The 25,660-nt window shown below is 37.2% G+C and overlaps 2 protein-coding genes across 4 annotated transcripts; one reads left to right on the top strand and one right to left on the bottom strand.

Annotated features, from left to right (window-relative positions):
* The first annotated feature begins 383 nt into the window (after positions 1–383).
* Positions 384–11,932, top strand: LOC145781002 (uncharacterized). 3 transcript variants are annotated; one of them, XM_082592698.1, is made up of 8 exons: positions 384–507; positions 3,878–3,984; positions 7,025–7,142; positions 7,511–7,624; positions 9,122–9,205; positions 10,337–10,558; positions 10,681–10,793; positions 11,045–11,932. In XM_082592698.1, the coding sequence occupies exons 1-8, from the start codon at positions 447–449 to the stop codon at positions 11,129–11,131; spliced, it is 906 nt and encodes a 301-aa protein (XP_082448824.1). In that variant the 5' UTR covers positions 384–446; the 3' UTR covers positions 11,132–11,932. The 3 variants fall into 3 exon arrangements, with proteins under 3 accessions (XP_082448824.1, XP_082448825.1, XP_082448826.1); XM_082592699.1 differs by having other exon boundaries at positions 7,514–7,624; XM_082592700.1 differs by lacking the exon at positions 10,337–10,558.
* Positions 11,933–12,228: 296 nt separating this feature from the next.
* Positions 12,229–20,529, bottom strand: LOC145781001 (uncharacterized). Its single transcript, XM_082592697.1, has 12 exons — positions 20,312–20,529; positions 19,386–19,498; positions 18,963–19,090; positions 18,326–18,443; positions 17,732–17,858; positions 17,499–17,588; positions 17,175–17,390; positions 16,598–16,838; positions 16,194–16,418; positions 15,603–15,864; positions 15,100–15,226; positions 12,229–14,686 (listed from the first exon to the last, which is right to left on the bottom strand). Exons 1-12 carry the CDS (start codon positions 20,382–20,384, stop codon positions 14,331–14,333), a joined length of 2,076 nt encoding a protein of 691 aa, XP_082448823.1. The 5' UTR covers positions 20,385–20,529; the 3' UTR covers positions 12,229–14,330.
* Between the last annotated feature and the right edge of the window lie 5,131 nt (positions 20,530–25,660).

Raw genomic sequence — 25,660 nt, forward strand, 5'->3', positions numbered from 1 at the left:
AAGTAAACACAAGTCTTCTGTTAAAACTCAAATAAAGTAGGCTACAGTGACTGATAGAGAGAGTGACTTTTAATGAGAGTTAACATTTTTTAAAATGCTAAAAAAGCGAAAAAGGTTGCATTGGAAGAGTTGGTCCTTTTTTCTTTTTAGTTCATATATTACAGCGATGGGAATCCATGATACACATAATTTATATTGCAGACAGTTGCTATCGTTAGCCGATAAAATCGCTCAATAGGCTGTAGCCGAAGTAGGTTTAACCGTCAGTGGTTAGCAATCTAAAAACTTAACCTGCATATATGCTGGCTTTTATTTGATGCGAAAATTCCAGTAAAGATTTTCTTTGTTTCAGCAAATAAACGACGTTTTGTTTTTCCATTGCAGTTGTGTTCGATATAGGTGACAGTTACAGCCTACACAGTAAAAAGAAATATTGAAGGAAAGTTATGGAATTCGTGCATGACTTCGTTTTTAGCTGTTTTGTGATTATGATATTAACATGTAAAAGTAAGTACTATGAATATAAGCTTCTCTTTTTTAAACAAATATGTTTCATTTTATTATGCCTAAATGTTAAAATTTAGTAACTTTTGTTGAATTATACAAAAGTGTATGGTTTCAGATTGAGGTTTGTAGTTTATATTACCTTATATTGTTATTCAACAAGTTTTCAATGACACACAAAATGCTTACAAGTAAATGCTTTAAGATAAGACTTTTTGGTTTGTGCGAAAAAGAAGTAATGAAATAATCGCTTTTTTTTTTTTTGAATGGCACGATAAATTTAATTAGCCTATTTATTATTTCTTAATAAATGAATACAAAAATAAGAAGAAAGATCTTGAACTGCAATCCCAAACTTTGAACTACTATCTTGATGATGTTCGTTTTTATGTTGGCCGGATGGTAAATAGTTAACATGACTTGCACGAGATTTTGTTTTGAATGAAAAAGAACTGCACAGGCCTTCAGTCTCCCTCTTTTTCCAGACTTTCAAGGTTGTAGGACTCGTCTATAGGTCCCCGAGAGACGATTTGACATTACACGAAAAGCACCATAACCATTTTTCTACTTGACCATAGTGCTGCATCAACCTCTTACATTGTCGCAAATTATTTCTAAAATAAAACAAGATTTAGCTTACCATTAAGGTAACTGTTTTTTGAAAATAGTCTCAATCTCATAAACCTTAATTTTAAATCGAGAAGACCCATAACATGATAAACGTAGGCTAACTTTAAAATAAGGCATGCACAGAACATTTGTAGTTAGCCTATTTGTTGAAACAACCCACAGCCCAACAAAAATTGAAACGTAACATATTACAATATATTTGGATATGGACAGCTTTGTCTGACGCAAATAAATAATAAAAAGAATTATTCATTGACTTTTCTCTATAGTTCACATAGGCCCACATGTGTTCACTTTTAAATAGATGTAATTACTATCCCTTCTTGACGAATTTATGAATTATGGATGAGCTTACAAAACGCCCTAACAATTGTGACGTATTCATAATATTGAGTTTTTTAAATTGTTTTCAAAGTCGACAAATAACTTTTTATAGCCTACAATATGTTATGTTTTTTGTCACTAAATTTCAGTTTGGAAACTTAATTAAACCTGTGTAGATAACGTTGTTATAGTAGTAGCAGTGATAATAGTCAACAGCCATAAAATCCATTTTGAACTCGTGTAAATGATCTTTGCAGTGTTGTTTTCAAAATGTAGTTAGGTTAAAGATTTTTGTCTTTGCTTTTCCAACCCAAGCCCATAGTTTGAAGGAAAAGGGTCACACACGAGTGAACTGAAAGAGAAATGTGTCTGGAAGTTAAAGGATTTTAACCATCTTGTGATAAGTTATTCTCTTTTAATATACATCTCTTTTACCTAAACAATAAATAGGGGAGAACCTCCATCATTGGGACGATTCTACAATGGGACACTTGGTCTCCCACGCTTGGTTGATCAAGCGAGCACAACGTATATGACGAATTTCAATTCGCCATGTAATCTTTCGCTTGTACCAACAGTGGGATCCTTCAATTTGCATGCATGGCTGGTTTGTTAAAGAAAGTGTGTTTTTTGATACCCAAAGTAAAAAAAGATAGGTCACTTGTCTTGAAGATATTTTTGTACATACTTGGCGAAGCAGGTTGAAAAAGCATGGTAACATAGTCTATATGTCTGGCAGTTCTTAGGACAAAACGTTGTTGTCAGTGAAGTAGTCTTTAAGAAATTAGCTGATTTTTTTTGGCATTTTCGGATGGCATCTTACAATGAGACAGCAGGTCTTGCCCATCAATGGGACATTGTAAATCAACTCAACTTATTCGTAAAAAGGGAAACACAGATCCTTTAACTATGAAAACTGCTGTTGAAAAAGCAATACAAACCGGAAAAAATAGACCTGTAGCAAGAGAATTTGACATACCAAGCCAAACATTGAAAAGCTGGGTTGACACATACAAAAGAGCCCAAGCAAATAATGATCTTAAAAGCAATCTAAGTTTTCAACCTCATTATGGTGTCAAAAAGATTTTGAATGATGAAGCTGAGAAAAATTTAGAAAACTTTAATAATGCACTACAGTAAATATAATCAATAACAAAGTGAATATCAAGTTTATAATGTGCATTTACACAGATAATAAATTGTGTCCCATTGTTAGAAATTGCCTGTCCCAATGGTGGAGCCAGATTCAACAATGGGACGTTTTGAGTAACCTTAAAAAACTGCGCGTTATTTCTAAACCACTGGAGATAATGAAATCAAACCAAGTGTTATTTGAAAAAAAAAATGCATTGGCATTAGTGTTGTAAAAAAAAGCACTGCATTTCGTTACAAAATTAAAAAAAATTAGCAAAACGCAAAATTTGTCCCATTGATGGAGGTTCTCCCCTACTATTAATACTAAAAAAGGTGCTCAATGCCAAGCAAAAAAGCCAAACAGAGCAAATTACATTAAATATAGTTATTACTTTCTAAAACCTCAATAGCCTGTTTCACCCTAAAAGGGAGATCATCAGAAGGTCCTTACTCAATGCCACTTCCATTCACAAGAGCTGATTTCTAAATTTTTGTGGAACAGGTTCTTTAAATTTCTGATTTACAAGTTTACAAAGTGTGGCTTGACCTTAATATACAGGATATAAACAGCCATTGCACACATTTATTAAAACCGTAGGCCAAATGACCTATAGGCTACCTATTGTGTTGAGGTCAGTAGTAGCCTAAAGTAGCTGTGCAAAAGCTTTCAAATGATAAAGCTTTATCTATATAGACGATTGTGAATCAGTTTTGTCTTGAAGTTTATAGAGTAAACTTCCCGGTCTGGTCGTTTCAGTTGTTTTCGGATTTTACGATGATGAAAAATGAAAAAACTCAAACTTTGTTTGGAGCTACGGAAACTTTGAAAGATAAATATTATCTTGCCACTGGCATGGTGACAAGTTCAGTTAATGCGGAACGAAAAAACATCAATAATTTATCAATATGCATTCATATAGGCTACAGAATGTAAAATTTTATAAAAGATTCAAATCAAATTTTTCAAAAGTTTTTATGTCTTTGTTTTAGGCCTACACTGCAAACGGCTAAGGCGTATACATTCCTAACATTAGCAAGTCTATGTAGCCTAAGTAGGCTAACTGTGAAAGCATGGATTTGTCAGAAAGCAGCCATAATTATCTTTTCTATTGTTTTGTCGGATGAAAATATTCGCCTTAAGAAAGTCTTCTTCTTATGTGTGTGATTACTGTAACTTAGGATTGTAGCCTACGATCCAGCAATGGTACGACGAGCATAGGCCTATAGGCTAGTGCACACATAACCTCAACCCTAATGAGTTGTTTGGCTTATTTACACTTTACAGTTAGCAGCTGCAGTCCTGTTCCTGTGACAGCAACTCAAGACAGCAACCTTGTGGACACAAAGACAGAGAAAGAAAACCAAGACGATCAAATGCCATTAAAAAATAAGGTTTTTCTTTTGTTAGAACATGATTTACAACGTTGAGATAAAAATTACAAAAGAACCGAATGGTATTTGACCCGTGATTATTGAAGTGCAAATAGCCTACGGTTATTTTGTTGAAAAGATGATAGGTTTTGCGAAAAAAAAAAACACTTACAAATTCGTGCAACATCGAAAACAACGAAAGTGAATTTGTAGGCTGCTGGTAGGCCTAATTTGATTTTAGATGTTTTTAAAATAAAAACATTTATGTTTTCAAAAAAAATCTTTAGGTGTATCCAATAGATACCATTTCAAATAGAAATAGCATTGACCCAGCCAACAAAATTGGTCCTTCATCAGTGAAAAAAAGGCAGCCAATTTTGCTAGTTGGGGGTGCACCTAGAGAGCGGTCATATCATTTTGTTAACCATATCACGCAAACTCTTCTCTATTGTTGGAGAGCTGGTCCACAGTTTGTTTGTTGTTGCCAGTAACAAACTCTCCTTTCCGGCAATTGCCTGGTGATTCAACTCAGAAATATTAAAAGTAGTATTCTCAATGGTCTATTACGTCATTTGTAAATATTTTGAGAGAAGCGAATGCGACTTCATACCTTTTGGAAGTGAGTTATGATTTCGACGTAATGAACATTCGAATTTAATCCCAAAGAGTAAATAACGTCGTTTAGAAACGTTTGGCTGCTGTTGTATACTTTTTGTCCATTTGTTCATTGTCCTAACAACCAATTATTGAATGATCTCCTTCAGAGGATTTTCGCAAATCTAATAATCAAATGTCAATAACTGCGTTTCAAAAAATAACAAACAAAGTAATGGCTTTTCAGATTACAAATAAAAGAAGAAAGCAGAATAATTTTATTAGCAAAAGATATAGATATTTATTGATTGACCGCTCGCCATCTGCACATTTATTATCGACAAACCCTAATGAAAAATCAAATAATAATGATTGATAAACTACACATGAAAGCTCACAAAGGATCCAACAATTTACTAAACCCTATTTTCACGTATTCAAGTTAGGACTAAGATGTTGCCAGGGAGTGGACAAACTTTGTAACAACGTTGTGCTTGTACACTTGTACAGTAGTCCCGGTTTATTAAGCCCATATTGGTCCGGTCCAGAACTGCTGACTTTGTAGGGCAGAGAATCGTTCCCCGCTTAATAGGCCGACCCTATTAATATTGTCCGATCTTAATAAGCTGGGACTACTACAGTAGCTTATAATAGCCTACAGCGTTCGTATGGACGTTGGTAGATACCTTTTGAGCGTATGTGGTTGTGTCATCTACCATGAAAGACATTTATTGATATGCTAAAATGTGGGCACATCGTATAAAAACTAGCTTTCGTTTACTTTTAGTCCAGTTAATTTAAATCTAGCCTAAATAAATAAAATATGCTAATGCTAATAATATAGTCGTTGAAACGAGCTACAAGACTTTCGACTTCAAAAATACTTATATAGACTACTTGTATGACTCTTGCTCATTTATGTTCTTAAAATTAGGTTATAGCCTAGTGTATGGCAATAGGGACATTAGCCTACATTACGGGACGCGCAGCTCCACTCTTCCGGCCACATCAGAAGAGTCAATTGTCAATTTGACAATTGTTATGCCTCGCGACAGGCTTGCTTTCAACAAAACAACTAAATTACTTAAACCAATTTTATTACTTCTACTACTTCTTCTTCTTCTTACTCGTGGAAACCTTCTTCGCCACGCCAGGGGTCGAGGGGCTCTGCTTTTACCACTCTTGGGCAGTGGCGGCGACCCGGTCAAGATGTTTGAGCGGATGTCGAGAAGCCACTGAATAGATTCGTCATCCAGTTCTCGCAGACCACGCACACCATTTGGCGCATGGTAAATGGCGCAACTGCAGATGGTGTGGTCACTGGTCAGCGGTTTGTTCCTCCTTGCCACACTCACAGATCACGGATGGAGCCATTCTCCATTTGTGTATGTTGAAGCGGAATAGTCCGACGCCAGTACGCACCCAGGCTTTCCTTGGCAAAAGCATTCCAGTTGGATGGGGGCCTGTGTGGTCCGCCCAGGTAGCCGCACTGATGGAAAAGTCTTCAGTGATTTTCATGAAGAGTTGTGCGGCCTGTACAAATGGGTGTCTCGATTTCAGTCGCCGGGGTTGCTCGCATACAGACTCCTAGAGACATGAGTGGAGCAAGTGGTTGGGATTCATAGCGCGGCGAGAAAGACGCAGGATGGCTTCTTTGCGACGAAGCTCAGCTGGTTTGGTGCCTGCAAGGACAAGGAGATTGCCTGATTGTGTAGGTCGCAGGCAACCAGCCACGATATGGCAAAGTCAATTGGATGGCAGTGGGCACTGCGAATTCACACAGGTGCACAGTATTCTGCTGGAGCGTGAACTAGCGCAATGGTGGCAATGTGCAATGGTGACAATGCGCAGGGTGTCAACTCCGCCCCTCAGCCTGAGCCTACCAGACGCCTTAACAAAGCTGTGCGTGTTGAGATCTTTTTTACTACTCTTATAAGCCTATGACCCATAAAAAGTACAATATCTTGCAAATTATAAAAAATAAACGTAGCCTAACCCTTCTGATGTGGGAGATAAGATAAAAGTGGGTGTAGCCTAGTTTGGCATCACCATGATTTAAAATCCATAATTGACAATCACATTAAAAACCTTTGGCCGGTTATGGGTTGCGTATGTATCGAACAAAGCGTTTGAAGCTTGTAGCTAAAATATTCGCTTAACTTGTATAGGCTACATGGCAATGGTATAGTAGCCTTGCTATGCCCATGGATACAATGGTTTTATGTTGTAAACTTCAGTAGCTTAATTAAGTTTGATATCATGAAAAGAGTATTACATTTTTGATACAATGCTCAGTTTTGTTCTTATACAACAACGTTTTGTTTTATTTCAGCCTAGTAAATTTCAAAATTTTCAAATCATTACAAAAAGAACTGTTGGTAGTAACTTATTATTTATAACAATAGTGTATTTAATTGTTTTATATTTTTTATTTTCATTAAAGTTAATGAAATCTGTGATTATGCAGATATCCGGTTGCTATTTGGAAATGTACTTAATTGTCATGAGTGGAAATAAAGAAGAACTTTCTGACGCCTGCAAATCCCTTTTCGAAGTCACAAACAAGTGCAAAAAAGAGAATTGTGGTAAGAAAAGTAATATTTTAAGTTGGTTTTAAAACCTGAAAAAAAAACTCTTGGAGTGAGAAAGCTTCTTTAAAGTAAGGTTATTCCTGGCAGTTTCGCATACTTGTAATGTAGAGGCTTTGAACCACTGACGCAGGCAGAATTGCTGAAGATAGCAAAGCAAAGTTTCCGATTATCAAAGTGTTGTCTGTGATTATTCCATTCTCTAGGTGCTCTTGAATGAAGAACAGTCCAATGCGCTGCTTAAGCTCACACTCCTTAAGCCGAACCAGTTTCTTTAGTGCACTTGCGTTTCTCCGTGTAGCCTACAGTTTTAAGCAAATTAACAAAGCAAAAATTAAAATTTTAGTTTACGATGTTTTCTTTAGCAGAAAAACTTTTTCCAACAAGTACCGATCTACAGAATGAGCTCCAATCGTTGTCACAGCTAAATGAAATCGAAGCTGATTATGGAGAAGTCAAGCGTGATGGATCAAAAGCAGGTGAATGAAAAAAAACATGGTTTTGTTGATCAACTAAATTCAAGTTGCTTAAATCTGCCTCTTTGGATTGGTTTCTCTTCTAGGTAGAACTTTAAAAGAAAAATATTTGTACCGTGTCATAAACAGATTGTTGACAACAAAGTAATCGCGTTAAATAATAATTTTTAAACTCTAGCAAAACCAGCAACGTCTGTAAAGAAAAAATGATAGCCTAATCCACTACATTTAAACAAACATTAATCATAACAATAAAAATTAAAAGTACGGTACAACGTTGAGCAGGGTTAGCTTAAGTCCAAATAATAACGAAAACAACATCTTACTTCTTAGTTAGATATGACGAGATGAGCACGTAGGATTTTCTTAGTGGTGAGAGCATTCCATGAGATTGATTACGTTTGTTTTGCTCATGGCTTGTAAATTAGTCATTTATAGGCCGCCTATTGCACGACATTGCACAATAGACGATGAATTGATATTTAATGTAGGCTAGTATAGACTATGGTGTATCCTATGTTGCAACATAGTCTATAAGCCGCTTCATTTTCATTATTTGATTTGTAAACGTATGTTCTTATGTAGAACAGAAAAAATTGCAATGCCATAAAATTGTACTTTCTTAAAATAGGCTACTTGTAGGCCCTACCTGCGTTGAGATAAAAATCAGCAGAAAATTGGTAAAAAAAAGAAAAAAATAGCCCTAAATGTAAATAATAAACTCACATGCAGCAAACGTTTCAAAAGTTAAGCTATTTCATCTTCAGTGCTATTGAATTTGAAAAAACTAAAATAATAGTTCAAAAATTATTGCAACATCTGGAGCAAAATCTCAAAATAGATAAAATGGCCATATTTGACTGCTACCATATAAAAACAAACCAAACTGATTGTTTAAAATAACTCACTTTTGAAAAAAATGGGGACAAGGAAATTGCCTTAACCACTCCCTCTGCACTTGCCACTGGACATCAACTACAAACCGATAGTCTAAGAAATTTTACGCATGTTGTTACTGTGAAACACGTTTTAAAATTGTTGATATTGATGTGCGCAACCTTCGCGCTTGGCTTATCTTGTTTTCTCAAAACTGCAGTTCTTCTATCACGAGAATTAAATCGATAACTTTTCTTTTCAATCTGCAGTGAAGTCGTTTTTTTCCGTATGGTGTCAGCAAAGTTCAATGAACAAAAATCAATAAAATGAATGCCTTGACGTTAAAATAACGTGGCCGAATGTAGGACAGCAGCAAAATAACGAGTTTAATCATAAATGAGCTTCTGTTTATGGATTAGTTTCAACAAATACCTTCACGAGGTTTGCAAGATGTCTTAGCTCATTAAATAGTAATGAGTGAAAACAGCTAAAGTGTAACCCAACCTCAGATGCCTCCGAATACAACTAAGATAATTTTCTACTCGACCTCGGGTTGAAAAACTGTCGCAATAAACCGTCACAAGAGCAAAAAATCAATTGTTTGCTGACCTAGCTAAGTTGCAGATCAACTTGACGAAAAATCTACAATGGAAAAAAAGGGCTTGAAAACAAAAATAAAGAACTCGAAAGCAAAACAAGTCGAAGAAGGTAATCACAAATTCATACACGTAACCAGGGTGTGGATTCTTAGGCTATCAGGAATATTCAAATTAGATTTTTTAGGAACCTGATTTGAAAAAGGTATTTTTTCCTTACATTACAGTCTTGTTTAAAATGCTTTACGTTTTTGAATTGTTTTTTGAGGTTGAAGACAGACTAGTCTACTGTTAGTAGATTATGTGGCAGTGATAAGATTGTTGAGCGAAAATAACAAGTCCGCCCCGATAGCACAGCTGGTTAGCGCGTGACTGAAGAAGCTTCAAGATTAATCGGCGCTGGTTCGACTCTCTGGGTGTGCGCTTAATTGAGCAATGCATTAGATGGAGCTCTTTCCTGGTAATAACATTTCAACAATCGGAGACCTCACTATGCTAATCTCGGTAACCGGCCCTGCGTCAAAAGTCTCTTCAAGTAAGTTGTGGGAAACTATCAAGGAATAACCTATCAAAGCTTTGTCAGTCCGAGGATAAAGATTCAAAAACCAAACTAACCAATCTAGCAAAGATTACACTCAGGGGCGCCAAAAGCGGGGGGCAGATGCATTGCAATATAACAATTTTTATATTCGCTTTTAGCCAAATTGTAATCTTTCATTTTTGCCTCAAAATAATATTCACGACAGAAAATTCTGTATCACAGTAGGTTACATCATTATAACATAGCATGATGCCCTTCCGTGTCATTGTTCTTTGTATACCGGACACTTGTATCATTACTGGATAATAAGCTGATAGATGAACATTATCGCTATATTTTATCTTAACACTTAAAAAAAAATTGGCCTTTCAGCAACAAAGTGCCATTTTTTCATCATCCTGCCCCTCAGTCAAAAATCGTTCCGGCGCCCCTGATTACAATGAGCAGGTTTCACTGGGTAAATTCCTTCATAGAATGCTGTTGCGCTCGTTGATATTGTAAAGAAATTATTTCGGGAGTCGAACCAGGATTGCATGATTGGAAAGCGAGCGCCTTATCCGCTGCGCCATCCCACCGTAGATATATACTCTACTCAGTCTACTGGTTCCATTCATTGTATCCTCAACCGGAGGGATATCAAGTCTCTCGAAAATGATAAAATAAATGGCATGATGATGTAACACCTGGTGACGTCATTTGCAGTGCCTTCGGATGACAATAATGAGGTCGACGACGATGAAGCATTTGACACTTCACTCGATACTCCATTTATGACATCATCAAAAGATGACAAGGAAGAATTTTTAGTTATTCCAATAAATTATTTAAAAAATGAGCTCAGAGCTGTTGATGATGACGACGATGAAAACGATCCACAACTACTCAATAATTCTCCAGAGATTGCAGAAAAAGAAAATGCAAAAAGTAAATAAATTCAGACGATTTTTAACTGTGGCTATTCTGTTTGTTTTTCAACGGAATTAATGCACTGAATCTTTTTATTATTAGAAGTGTAAACTTCTAAATATTCAGCTGACTTTTTACAGGTGCAAGCAGCATATTGGCTCGTGACGATCCCGAGACTGTAAACGATGGCGACTTGACTTCTTTGGAAGCGGCAATATCGGCCTTGCAAGACAGAAGCCATGATAGCAACCCGGTGAGCTTCGTCAATAAACCTTATCTTCAAAGCTGAGCCAAAGTCTAAGAAAATTGGACTAGTTGTGTAAAGTTAGGCTATTCAAACTCTTTCAGGCTGCAGAGATTTTAAAAAGCAAACAATCCTTTCGGCCATGTTAGTTCTCGTCAGTCCTGCGCCAAGTTATGTTCACATGGTGTCGTAATTAGTAATTACCCTAGCAAGTTCATATCATAAAATGATAAACTTGGTTTTCAATTTTTATTTTCCAGGAGGCTGACACGCTGTCCAATTTCGAGGTAGATATGACTCGTCTGGCAGAAGATCTCAAGAATCTTAAAAGCAAAAATATTTTTTGACATCATCTGTTCAAGAATTCTCCTCGCAGAAGCCAATGATATTTAGTTGTTTTGTATAAAAGACCCACTCCTGTTGAAAGTTAAAATTATTTGACGTTGTTGTTGTTGAAGTAGCTTCTCTTACTCTATCAATGCTTAACTTTTCAACAAACGACCTGTCGTTCTCCTGCGAAAATTAGTCTTATAGCAGTAGCTATTTAACAGCTGTAAGAATCAAATAAGATGTCGGTGAAAACATGGGAATGCTTTATGCATTAGCCTACATTTCTTTTAGTTTCTGCGAGCGAAAGCTTGTTGTTATTTCTGGCTTCTTCGTAACCTTCAGCGTAGACAAAACGTTTGTCAATTATGGCGACCATTGTTCAGTAATTGATAACAGGGATAATTCTTCTTTCCAGAAAGTAAACTTACCAGTCTTTCAATGTCTTTTACTAGCCTATGCCCACATATATTTGTATATAACTGTTTGTGTAAAATGTTAGCACGGCTATCCGAGTTAAGTGTTCGAAGTTTGCGAAAAAAAATGCAACTTCGAAGCTGTTATAATTTTTAATTGAAATAGACGAAGAGCAGTTTTTTGTCTATTTGTAAATTTTTCATGCAAAATCAAAGTGAAAATTGTAGCACACACCGTCTGTAAATACAATAACGTTCGTTTGCACAATCAAACTGTGTGATTTCCATAGCTCATGAAAAAAGGAAATAAAAAGTTATAGACAATAATGCATAGCCTACTACAATTCCGCTCAGGCTTTCGGTGACGTGACAACGACGGTAAGCAAGTCATTGTCTTGTACTTAATGTTGCCATCTTTTCAACCAAAACAAACATGACATTAACTATAAGACAGCTGACAAAATAGATTTGATAGCAACTTTTGAAAAAGTGTTTATTTATCCGCGATTAAAAAGCTTAACATTTCTAAAACAGAACGCACTGAATCTGAACGCAATGGGGTTTGATTTGACATTTGATTTTTGGTTTTTTAACATTGATGTAAATCCTATGTCTTTTAAAAGTCAAGTCAAACAGAGGTAAATCAATGCCCATGACAATCGTCAACGCGAAGAAGTTTCCTTCAATCATCTGCCAACACACACAATATTCCAAGAAATTTTATTCTTTTGGAATTAGTAAAAGCGGGAAGCAGCCAGTACCCTTACAAGCAAATCTATACAGAAAGAGAAGCGCAGTGGAAAAGTTTCAAAAGGCAAACGCAAGAAAAAAAACAAAAAAAAAACAGAAAAAAACGAGGTGGTATGCTTGTTCAACAACAATACCAACACTTGTGCTTCTTTCGTAAATGAAGTTGCTTTAGCGGAGTAAGTGTCTTTACTTTATGAAAACATGATTAATTTTAAGAATGCAAATTAATAAACAGATTTTATTAACCTTCACAAATAGACAAAAGAAAACGAAGACTGTCCATTTCTGATGTCATGGAAAACTTTAAAAATATTTTTATATGAAACAAGTCGAAGGTAACTAAGTTATAAATATTACAGAAATAGGGTTTCTAGCAAAGACAATTCAAAACCGGGTGTTAAAAATCCGCAGGCACTTAAGTCATTGGCAGCAGTAATACAACATTTGGCAAATAAACATTATGATGTGTAGTTGTCTGGTAGGGCAACAATTGATTAAAATTTCAGCAAGTCAGGTAGGCTCAAGAGTTTCTTATTCAAATAACTTTTTAATTAGGCTTTTGTTATGTAGTATCTGTAATGTACTATCTAACCATGAGATAATGTTTTGCAACAAAAGCTTAACGCTATTGAACGTTTAACAAACGCAATAACGAGGTAAATATATAGTGGAGGATAGAGATAAAAAGACAATTAAAAAAGAAAAAAATAATTTGAGTGAATGATTACAAATGCAATTGCAAAGATCTATCAGTGAAATTAAACAAGCAAATTGATTAGACATTCTTGCAACGAACAAACGTTGGAAATTTATGGTGCACATTGAACAACGGTTGCTCTAGTCCCGCTGCAAAGTATTCAATCCCTTAACAAAATCAATCTTGTTCACATTGATTGAACGTCTGCAAGAGTTGAATTAATGTACAACAACTGATTTGTCAACAAGATAAATAGCTCTAGCTAGGAGCTGTTTGAAGTAAAACAGAATAAAACTTCATGTTATGAAAGCCCGACCAGCATGAAAAGAAATTCTTCACTAAAAGCTCAACTCAACACGAAACAAAATCACAACAAAAAAAACTTTGCGTCGATACGAAATTTCGTTTCGAAATAGATGTTTCGAACATCCCTAGTGACTCCTAAACTAAAAGATACAAGCAGCGATAAAGCAGAATAAGACACAAACATTATCAAAGACACTGCACGTACTAGCAAAAAAGTACAAAATGTAACTATAAAAATCGTTTTACATCGTTTCACTGTCGCCCAACGTTAAAACAACGTAAAAACAACAAGCTTTCCAGCAAAGACTTAGAACAGAATTGAAAATTTTCGATCCTTGGAAGACGCTTGCATACTATCAAGCAGATGTTGTGTAAGGTGAATTCATAACCGATAAAAAATTAACTTTTACGTTATTTTAACGTAATTGAACATCTATTGAAAGTACATTCTTAATCAGGTTAGCAAGCAATCAAACAGCCCAGTGTTTTACTGGCTCCAATGTTGGATTAGTAGATTAGCAACGCACTTCAGATCGTGATGTTTTTGTGCATGTTTGATTGTACAATTCAGAGTTTATGGAAATCAACGTGAAAGCAGTTGGTTTGTTCAATTAATTTGACTGCAACGAGAACTTCCAAAAGCCAAGTTCGGTTGCGCTGAAGTTGCAGGTATTTCGGGTTACGATTAAATTAACTTTTAACCTAGTTTCTGCAAATTTTATGAATTGCATGTCAACTGACAAACAAAAATTATTTGTGATTTTAGTGATTATTAGATTAAAAATTATTTGTGACAGAATCTTGACATTACTTCACCATCTCGCGACGTTGATGAGACGTAAATATCACATATTTTTGGGGGTGGACTGCCGACCGACACGGCGATAGCTAGCTTTGAAGGCGACAAACGAAGTGAAAATGGCAAAAAAATGACAAAAAAGCAACAGAGAAAAAAAAGGCTAAAACTTTACAACATTTGGCAAAAGCGACTAAATTAAATAAGCAAGCTTTTTCCGAATCGAAGCAGCGCGACTCCCCCTTCACAATCCACTATTTCCAAAGCTGCTCCTCATCATCGACGTCAACATGGACATCCTCCTCATCCGTGCTCAAGTCCGCATCGGTTACTTTCTGATTCGGAACTTTCCTGTTTTCAGAAGAGCTGCTGACGTTCATTGGTTCTTCGTCAGTTGTTCTTCGTGACGTCACCAGAACGTCATTCCCGCTGGATGATGTCACGCTCGTGTCGTTACTGCTGCTTGGCTTTGCTTTATTTTCCTCATCATCGCTAGTGTGCCCGAGGATGTCACGGATGCTGTGTCCGCTTCTTTTTGGACGGTGAGTCTGGGTGGAGAGCCCGGATGGTGGATGGAACGGGAAAAACGATGTCCGAGGAACCATGAAACCTGAAGGATGTGATGCTTGAGGAATTGTTCTGTTACGATCTCAAATTGAAACTTACACCGAGTGGATGACTGATGATACAGTATTAGTTGATCTTATATTTTCATTTTTATAACGAGTATTATTGTATTTTATAGCTTTGAATTTAGTTGACATAGGAATTTCGTTTCGTGGTCTTAAATTCTAACTAAGCCCAAAAATGAAACAAAACAATGTTTTAGATCCCAGTTGCCAGTGGCTTCTTAAAACTAAAATCACATTCCGTAATAGAAAATGTAACAACTCAGTCCAACGCATAACACTTTCCCAGGCAACAAAAGTTGTCATTTTTACATTGTTACAACATCGCTAGACGTTGAAACGATGAAAACATGCCAGCTTTTGCTGCATAGGTTTCCATGCACACCAACAATACCTGGAGAATGGGATGGGAAGTTGTTGTTGAACAGAGTCGGAGACTTCGTCATAATATGGGAAGGAGAGTTGAGCGATAAAGAGTGACCAAAGTGCTCACTGACGTCTATTTCATCGGACACGCGACTCTGACAAAATACTCGTCAGTGTTAATTGTTTGAAAACGTTGCTCTTGTACGATGTACACAGCCGCTTTAAAGTGAGGAACAGAGCCCAAGACACAAGGATAATACCAAAGGAAATATTGCATAACTGTGGTCGTTAGAACTTTTAGATAGAATGAAATATGAGGTTTGGCAAATTCTCATTGCTGTATCACCAACATATAGAATTGTATAATGCAACTGGATATTTTAACATTATGCTCTTCAGAGCACGTTCTCGGTGCAACACTGTGCCCTGGTCAGAAAAATCGCTATGTTACTCAGTTCTATGCGTTTGTAGCACAACAAACTCAACTTTCTGAATAATTTTACATCAATAGAAAAAGTTTTCTTCTGATACCTTGAATCGGAGTTTCGGTGGCTTCCCTAATCTCGAAGGTTCAGCAAAGACGTTTCCATTTTGTTGCGGGTGATAACCGTTTTTCGTGCCACTTGGCTTATCGGATGTCTTCTCCGTATCCACGGTACTGTCGGCGAGTATGCCACTTGACACTTTCTTATCCGTGCGCCTGTCATCAGCTCGGTGCTTGTCACTTCGGTTCTCTTTCTTGCTCGCTTCCGACTTGATGAGTTTTGAAGCAAAATCACCACCCGATGTGCTGCTGTAAATTGAAAAACGAATGAGAGGATTTCAGAAGTAAGTAGCTTCACTCAGTGATTTACATGCGGAAACTTCAAACTGTCAACCTCTGTTGTCAAGCCTGTGCTGGAGGTTTCCTCATACAGCAATAGGAAAATGTCAGGACCAAGCTATCAAAAGCTTATTCAGTAAACAAGCAACTATATCTACAAATAAGAGACTTCAAAACCAGCGGAAAACGGTATTTTACGGAAGTTAATAAACTTGCTTGTAACAGCATATGAGATTTTCACACTTCGTTAAAATGATTTATTTATCAACAAATGCAAAGGTGGGGGCATTTGTTTTCACCTTCTTTTCCTGCTCAAGGGGGGTTTCTGCAATCGCAGAACTCCCGAAGCGACGTTTGATGTGTCTGCCCCTGCGTGCCGGTAAGCACCTGGCGAAAGCAACAACGAGGGAGTGTGGGGAGTGCCGGGGGTGTGAGGGGTCAGGAACCCATTGTTTGAGCTTGCTGCTGTCGTGGTTGTGGGCTTTGTCGAACTTTCAGTTGATTTATGTGACTCAGTCGGTGGACTGCAAAAAATACGTTAAAAAACCAAAGTGAAAAAATCTGCAGACGTTGGATCAATGTAAAAAAGAACCTATTTGTGGACTGGGAATGTCCTCCGCAAAGTAAAAGTAGGCTAATTTGCATCACTTAAACGTTCTTGGATATTAAAAACGTAAAATTTTCTCCAGGCCTCTCCACTTACGTATGGTAAGCCTTGATATCGTCCACATCGAAAGAGAAAAAGTGTCGACGTCGGTTTGGGTTAAGCATGCCAGGACTGGCCGTCTGTGCAGGACTGAATGAGGGCGAAAAGGTTGGACTGGGAACGTAACCGATGTAGGTTGGTGTGGTGGGTAACGACCCCGGGTAGAGAGCCAGTGGGACACGAAAACCTCCCGGCGTTAACGGGGCCCCACCAGGTGGTACTTGAAGATTAGCAATCCCTAAAAAAACATTAAAAGAGCGGTTAAAATAAAAGAAACAGCAAAACTATTGCAAAGTTTGCAAGCCGGAGTTGGACACGAAACTGTGTTAAGCACTTGCTGTGACAGTAACCAGTGTTCAGCAAAACACACTTGTTTTCAGGTTACTGTTTATTCAGCATTATCTTATGCACAAGAAACAAGACATCGCAAAACACACAACAGCTTGATTAAGTGACGTCACGACGTGTGATACTAACAGGCGCGTGACGTCAGGATGTTTGATAGGGATAGAACAAGTTTGCTTCTGCAATAAAATGCGGTTTGAAAACAATGAACTTCAGTAATCACTCATACCTGGTATCTGTGACAGCAGATTACTGACGCTGGGCGGAATTACCCGATGACGATAATGACGTGGTATGACCGACGGGTGACAGCCGTACCGTACGGAACCAACTAATGGGCTGATCGGAGCCGACAGGCCCCGCGTGACGTCATCACTTTCTGATGACGTGGTGGCTAAAGATTCCTCGCTGCCGTCACTGACAGAGCCTCTCAAGAGCCGAGTTGCTGTTAAATCAATTAAAAAGTTGCAATCAAACATCAAAATTCGTCTCAGATTCAGATATTGGAATCTAAAAACAAAAACTTTGATGCAATATTTTTAAACGAACCAACCTGCTCTTTGTAAAGCTGTGGGGTCAGGTGATTGCAAAGGGGATTCATGTGGCGTTGAAAACTTGTTATCTTTTGTCTCTTCTTTGCTTCCTACGGATATCAATTCATTACTATATTGGTAAAATTCGTTCTATTTTACATAAATTTAACGTATGAAGGTCACATTTTGTCAGCAAAGTAACGACGCTTTTACAACAGCAAGATAAATATGGGACAACTCAATGCAACATTACCTGTGTTTTGCCGCATGGTACTCAGCAAGTTATTAGCTCCAGCCGCCGTGAGAGATTGCTGTTGGGCACGCCGATGCATATCAGCCATATGAGCTGACATGGCTGCTGCCATCGCGTTTTGTGTCATCTGCAAGCACAAGCTGAGAGTGTTAAATTGAAAGAATAAACGAACCGTTGAATTGTTCTTCCGGCTGCAGAAAATGAACCAGCGCAAGCTTGGAAATGTGAAAAATCAGATTTCTAATCAATGCAAAATGAGACTTTGCACACTAACAACCTTGATCGCACAAGAGGTGAATATCTAGCGTGAAAAAGTTTCTAGTGACTTTGAAACAATGTGAAAAGAACAACATTTACTAGATATGGGTTATGGTAGTCTATACAGCGCCACTTGTGGACAAGTTAGGCGTCCGATTGCACCCACACTTCCCTTGACTAATTTTTATGAAAAAACAAAATATTTGGCATTCTTACCAATGTATAAACAATTTCTATAACTTTCGCTGGTGGTATAAACTAGATATAAGCAAGAGTTAAGTATTATGCAAAATAACCAAAACAAACAACAAAAAAAAAATTAAATATACAAAATACCTGGTTGTGGGGCAAAGGCGGTGACAAGCCAATAGGAGCGGCCAATTCCCGAAAGTTGAACTGATATGTGAACCGCTTGCCTTTGGTTTTGTAAAGTATTCGCTTGTTGTAATAATATCTGTGCAATAAATAGAGACAATCGCACCAAGTGGTAACAGAAGAGCAGAAGATTGAGAGCTAGAGCTAAACTGAAGTATACACAAAATAAAAACACGTTTTATATAGTTCTTTGGACCCACTGCAAACCCAAAGACAATATTCTTATCATTTTAGATTTAAATTGAGTTCAGAATGTTTCGTAGCAGGCTGAAACAATGTGGCGGACATTTTTGAAACCTTGTAGCTTCTAATGTTTTGTTCTTCGTTCTCATGCTCAGGGTTGAAGACCATCATAACGATCAAGAAAAACAGCTGATGAAACAGCATTAATCAGCAAACAATTTTTTTTTCCTTACGCACCAACCGTTGGTTAGAATCATCGATTACTGATCCACAGATGAACGTGCAAACTGCTTCTTGACTAAAATAATAAAAATTAGCTTCATCGGCCGCTTAAAGGAGCCGCTGTCAGTGCACCCAACGCTTCCATCATAACTAAGGAGTATAAACAACAAAAACAGCTTCAAATTCCTCTCACCTCAATGCTCTGCTGAGCTTGTCATAGTTCATGTGAGGTTTGCATTTTCTCATTCCCCACAGCTTAGCAACCTCATCCGGGTCTTTGATGACAAATTCCCCGTACTCACCTTGCCAAGCTATGATATCCTAAAGAAATGATGATGCTGTTTTAGCGAGAAAAAGAAGCGCACGACCAAATGCAAATCTAGCTAGAAAAATATGCTGTTGATTCAAAGCCTGCAACGTTGTAAGACAGGCTTTGGTGGCAAGAAAACTTTCGGCGAGGATTAAGGTATCTTATTTTGACTTCAAGTATTAGTTGAAAGTTTGAACAACGCTGCAAAAATACATGGAAATCCAAAAACTTAGCCTGCTTTCAAATTGGGGGAATTAAGCCAAAATGTAGTTGAGACTCACAACACAACATTTAAGCAGGATTCACCTGATACTGCTCATCTTGCAACAGCTCCAAGATGAAGTGCCACAACTGAACTTGTCGACTCCCTGGGGCAGACTCTGGCTTGTAAGCCCAGTCTGGACCGTTTTGCGAACTTCCTGTAATTATATGAACACAAATTGAGGCTTAAAATTTACTTTTCACCTGCTTGCATACCGTTTCCATCATTACAAACATGCCGTTTTAAGTAAATGAAAATGTCAGCATTACAATTTACAAAGCGCAATATGCAATCTCAACATGTGAAATATTGTGAATTGCACACGACTTGATATGATGCAGCTTGCTCAGGTTTCACCAGCTAACAAATGTTGCTCTTTTCACGTCTTTTAAATATTTTTACATAATCACAATTCAAGTTTGTTTATTAGGTCAAGGTCAAGCGTGTTCCAATTCCGATAACCAGCTAATTAAGTAGAAGCTTTTGTTGATAGAGACGCGATCGTATTTTGGATGATCACAATCAGAAATCCAAAATGCCCTTTCACAGTTGGTTCTCAACGCTGCAGTAAACCTCAAGTTCAAAGTTTAAATTTACGTAGTTTCCGGTGTGGCAATATCGCAAACGCAAAGCAATTACGGGCAGTGATTAGCTTGAAAAGAGCAACAAAAAGCTAAAACAATGATACGTATTGAAATGAACATAGGTGCAGGTCAACAGCGCATAGTCTAATGCAGAAGCAGCGACAAAACTGAAACGATTTTTGATATCATAGAAAATTAGAGCTTCAGTAAGGGACCGTTCTATATTGAGCACATCTGAAGACACGCAATAAGCAATGACAAGTAAATAGACTTGTCGTCGCGCCATTTGAAATTGAACTGTTTTGAGAAAAGTGGAAATTGTAACACTCTAGCCAGTTAAAAAACCCTTATTAGCAAACAATAAAATTTCACAAATCAAAACTTACCAGTTCCCCAAAGATTCGCTGGCGGAAAACTACGAGGTTTTTCTGAGACGGAACATTGCATCTTCAACTGCATATAATTGTTCGTTTCACCTCAAAGTGCGGAAGGTATAAACTGAATGTATAGCTTGGATCTATCACGTTGTCTTCAGTGGCATGACTGACACGACAGAGCAGATTTCAACAAACTAATTAAAAATGCACATTGCACTGTATTCTTAAACAAAACCTGTCGGAAAAGTAGCGATTACAAATATCAGAAGAACATATCTAGTAGTAAAAAGGACGCCATAGTGCTAAGACGTTCACGATAAACTGCAAAACACGTCTCTAATCGGGATTTCTTTCCTTCTTGTATTGATAGCTTCAATCAAGACACAGTCAGATAAAGTATAATTCTTGTGAAATATTTCATCAGTTTTTTCACCTGACTTCTGGCACAAAACACTATGACAACATTAAACGGAGCTGAAAACCTGTCATGAATAACAAAACAACCAATGCAATGCTTTTTCCTGAACTGAACTCATCATTTATTGTGTAAATAGAGTTAATCTGATTTTCCTAAGATCTAAACTTTAATCTACAAGTAGCTGAAAATTAAACTTCAGTCATGTGGAAATGTTATAAAAACTAAATAAAGTACATTTCGATAACAGCAGAGAGGGTGGCCTTTCTGGCCTCGCAATTAACTTTCACCTGAATAGAAAACAATAAAGTTTTGAATTAACTACCTATTGACTGAAGGATTAGTCGTGTGTGAAAGTAAATAGAACGGTGGAAAGCCATTCAACTTTTCTCATTACTTTCCTGTGAAATGAGACTCGAATAATGGACATCGCGCCAGAACAACAGCCAAGTTCCATTATCTGTAATCACTGTACTACATTCAGGGAGAAATAAAGCATGTGAGAGCAAATCAGTCTTTGTTGGTGCTCCCAAAAACCTTGGTCACGAGACAAAAGTTGTTTACGTCCATAAAACATTGCCAAACGTTTAGATGTCACAGAATCGTAACAACTCAGTTCCTTTTTTTACATTGACCAACGTCTTGAGACGTTGAATCAATGTAAAAAAGACTGATTCACTGGCTAGGAACTTCAGCCCAAGTGTGTTGTATGATGTTTCTATTTTCAGGCGACGTGAGACACTGAGACCTGAAACCCACGACAGATAACAAACGTCGATACGAAACACAGGAAGAATATAAACAAAACAATTTCTTTGTCAACGCTTCAGTGCTTTTAAGAAAACACATCGGTTTCCTTGGGTCTAACCTTCTGTAAGACCCTATTTCCGCAACGTCACAATATTGTACGTCACAAGTTTTGAACATCTAACCGCAATCAATCGACAAAAATGAAGATTCTGACTGAAGATTATTATGAGCAATGCAATAGGTTGAGTTGCGCTTTTAGCAGCATGATCGTTGCTTACGTCACAATTTTTCTTGAATACAAAATAGCAGTACTATCTACTTCGCAATGTAGAAGATCTTAACGATCTCTTTCAGCCTGATGCTGCGAGTTCGCTGTGGCAATAGCGAATCGCACTAGCTTTCGGAACACAGTTCCCCAATGTGCTATTATGAGTAAGTTTGATGTTACTTTCATGTCTGGGATGAATTTGATGAGATGCCAAAGAAGCTTGGTAAGAATCTGCACCGCTTGATTTGGTCTCGTCGCTAAATTACACGCAACCAAGAAGCGCTTCGAATTCGAACTAGACATTGACAATTAAACCCGCTGATTTAAAACGCCTAATTAAACCGTGGAAATTTATTATTTTGCATTGGACAAACAACTGGGTGAGATAAACACTGAGCAATTTGCCATTTAACTGATGCAGTAATTCTCACCACACCTTTAAATGGAATATTATGAAAAATACATCGATGAATAAAAGCAAAACATCACCTTGGAAAACAGCCTCACACAATCTAAGATTTTTGACAATTTACGATTGTGTTAAAACCATCACTCTGAAAGACTGAAGTAAAACATATCCCAGACTGAAAATCAGTCGAGTTTTGCGTTTCAACACTTAGAGCTGACGTTCAACGTAAAAAACGACAGAGTAGCTAGCTAGGATTTTTACTGGCAAAACAAATAGCAGTGTATTTTGAAAGATAAAGACTTTCTTAATTTAATTACCAACCTGTTCATATAAATTGTTTTCATAGTTTCAAATGAATTGGAAAAGCATAGAACTGGGTAAACTACTTGCAATTGCAGTAGTAAGTGGCAAGTAAAAATTGTTGCTTGTGTTCAGGCGATAAGAAATCGTGTGAAAGCAATTACGGCATTTTTACATTGATTTTTTGGTGTGATACCAATTCCTGACCTAAAATACTTTTCAAAGCAGAAGTGGTAATTATGCACTTGCATTGGCGACAGAGTGATGGTGAAATTAATTCCAGGGCGGACTTCATTTAAACCTGCCAAGTTTCAAACTACAATAATTCAATCGACATTTACGAAAAGTGGTATTAAGTCTCTTACAAATTGCAATGTACGTAAAACCTATCTTTAATACCAAGTAACTCTTAGTCTTTATTTAACCTTAACTGCTCGTGTTGGAGCGAATTGCAACGTTCTACAGCGTGACTGTGTGACCACGAAGCAACTTTTCTCCATAACTTGTAATACCCAAGCTTATGCCGTGATAACTAAGTACTGTTGACATTATACGTCCATAAAAATAGTTCAATCCTTCAACAAAGATTCTTTATTTCACACAATAGACAAAATTTCTAAAAATACACTTAGACTTGTTTATTTAAATGATGTTGCTCAAATAAATAAAACAACCTTGAATTGAAACTTGAAACCAGCAACGCGCAGTATTTGAATATGATTTCTTTGCCGTTGTAGTTGAACACGGTGTCTGATGCAATTCTTGTGACATTATGCACTCTACTACGAAACCCTTTCTTTTTTATTGTTTTTTAACCATATGCCCTGACACACTGTCACTGACATTGCAAATTGGCTGACAACAGTGACAGCATAATGTCAAAACAGCACATAGTGACATTTTTGTTACATTGACTTAACACTCGCAGACGTTAAATCACTACAAAATTATTTGCTGGCTGGAGAGATTAATGAGATATTTGTTAAGTATCTTAAATTTAATGAAGCCGTTTCTAATAATTTGCTAACTTTGTAGTCACTTCCAATTATGTAAACGTAGGGCCTTAAAATCCGTATGTGCACTAAAAACAGCATTTGCTCAGTGTAAAATTTGCTTGGAGGAAACAACATGAGCATAATTTTTTTCCGGTGTGTTTAACAGACAAATGCAAAAACTAACATTGTTAATTGAAAGCTCACGCGGCAATATTGATACTAAGCACAGAAATAGATGAAAAAAAAACTGATTACATTCACAAAGATGTGCATGTCCTGTCTAAATTCGTGAGTTTCCTTTCTTAGTTGGAGCCATGACAATAAAGCTTCCGTCTGGCGCTTCAGAAATGATTCGTTGAAAAACATGCATTACCCCAGTTCTGGTGACATGTTTTCTTATTTTCAGGTTTTCTTTTACACGTTGAAAAATGATGAATCAACATCAAAACATTTTAACCGACAATATCCCAGCTAGCAAATCAGTCGTTTTTCACATATGCTGACGTTGAACAAACATAGAAAAGAACTGATTTGCAGCCTGGGAAATGCTCTTCTTTGCCACAGCCTGCGACAATAATAAGCGGTTTCCTAAGCCAATTCTCGAAACAACGAATCGCCAAAGATTGGCGAAATTCCCCTGCTTGACAATGCTTGACGTTCCGCCTGAACAAACTGATTCTGGACACCGGCGAGCCACATTCTTTCCCTAGTGCAAACAAGGATTTGTGAAGTTCTACAATGCCAATGTACACATGGGAGGGCCGCGCAAAGAAACATTGGATTAAAATTCCAAAGTAGATTGGCGACTTTAAAACAGTGAGTGGGAGACGTATAAAACATATTCATTCGCTCTCACGCACGTGTGTGTGTTGAAACATTTAGTGATCAGAATTTGACTAGCAAATCTTCTGTTAAACAAATTTGAAATGACAAAAATGCAAAATCATTGTTGTGATCGCAAATGTTTTGGACAATACGGAACAATCCGGGGTGCCGCCTGAAAGAACAACTAACGCTCTGGATCAACCGCAGAATAACAAACTCGATAGCTGAAAGCCAAGATTATCAAATTTTACAACCCATTTCAAGACTTCAAAGCGCTTTTCTGTTGGGTCATTCTTAGAGAGGAGATCAGTGTTTTTTTGAAACGTTTGCAGACGTTATATCATGGTAGAAAGACTGATTTGTTTGCTGCATTATTTTTATGTTACTTTCCCATATGAAAAGATTGAATAAAAGCAGAACAGCGCATTTGATGGTTTGAATTACACAGCGAATTTATAATGCTTGACACAGATAGAAATGAGATCCAAACTTACCCTGTCAAGTAAAAACGTCTGTAGACGTTGAATCAATGTAAGATGGGTTATGATCACATGACTTGCTATTCATACACAGATTCAAAGTTTACCCGGCCAGCAAACCAGTCGTTTTTTGCATTGATTCAACGTCTGCAGCTATGAAAAACGGTTGAATTGCTGTCAGGAGACCTACATATGCCAAATGGTAGACAAATGAATGTGGACAACGCTTTACGAATGCTTGTGATTAAAAGTCTTCGCTCCATTGCACAGTAAGTAATACAGAAACACAAGTGTTAAAAGTCTCATGATTAAACTTACTACTAAAACCTGGTTGTGTCATCGTGAAGCTGTAGATTTATGACTCACAACCTTAAAATTCCAAGACATTTATCATATGCCTATAATCCTGACAGCTACCTGAGGTAATGAAAGTACGCTTTAGCACTAGAGAGAAATACCTACTTGGAATGTTGATCGTTCACAAGTTGGAACGACGTAAAAACTGTACATTTTACCAAACAGCATGACACGCTCAGTCACACTCACACAGCCACAAAATAACCAATTTTAAGCACAATTAAAAATTCTTTCCAGTCAGGTTAAAAACGATGACGGTTTACACACTTGTTTTGTTCTACGTCAAGTGTTTGTATCACCGTCTGCAGAGGTTGAATCAATATAAACAAAACGACTCATTTGTTAGCTGGGATTCTTTCTGTTAATTCTTTCTAAGTTAGCGATTACACGGAATATAAAATGGTATAGCGGGAGGAACTGAACATGCTGAAACAGTAAAGGTATGGAGATTGGAGAATACTAAGTTGCAGCAGAATCACAATTACATGAACATGCGCCTCTTTCACAAATCAAAGAAACAATGACATGGAATAGGTTAGGTGAATCTCCCCACAACGCCA

The sequence above is a fragment of the Aplidium turbinatum genome, chromosome 12 (genome assembly GCF_918807975.1).
Source record: "Aplidium turbinatum chromosome 12, kaAplTurb1.1, whole genome shotgun sequence".
NCBI lineage: Eukaryota > Metazoa > Chordata > Ascidiacea > Aplousobranchia > Polyclinidae > Aplidium > Aplidium turbinatum.

Coding starts and splice junctions, on each gene's coding strand:
- LOC145781002 (XM_082592698.1), top strand. CDS start 447: ATGGAATTCGTGCATGACTTCGTTTTTAGCTGTTTTGTGATTATGATA. Junction 7,143..7,510: donor GTGCAAAAAAGAGAATTGTG/GTAAGAAAAGTA, acceptor TGTTTTCTTTAG/CAGAAAAACTTTTTCCAACA. Junction 10,559..10,680: donor AGAAAAAGAAAATGCAAAAA/GTAAATAAATTC, acceptor GACTTTTTACAG/GTGCAAGCAGCATATTGGCT.
- LOC145781001 (XM_082592697.1), bottom strand. CDS start 20,384: ATGCAGTTGAAGATGCAATGTTCCGTCTCAGAAAAACCTCGTAGTTTT. Junction 17,589..17,731: donor TACCATGCGGCAAAACACAG/GTAATGTTGCAT, acceptor TGATATCCGTAG/GAAGCAAAGAAGAGACAAAA. Junction 17,391..17,498: donor CACAGCTTTACAAAGAGCAG/GTTGGTTCGTTT, acceptor TTGATTTAACAG/CAACTCGGCTCTTGAGAGGC.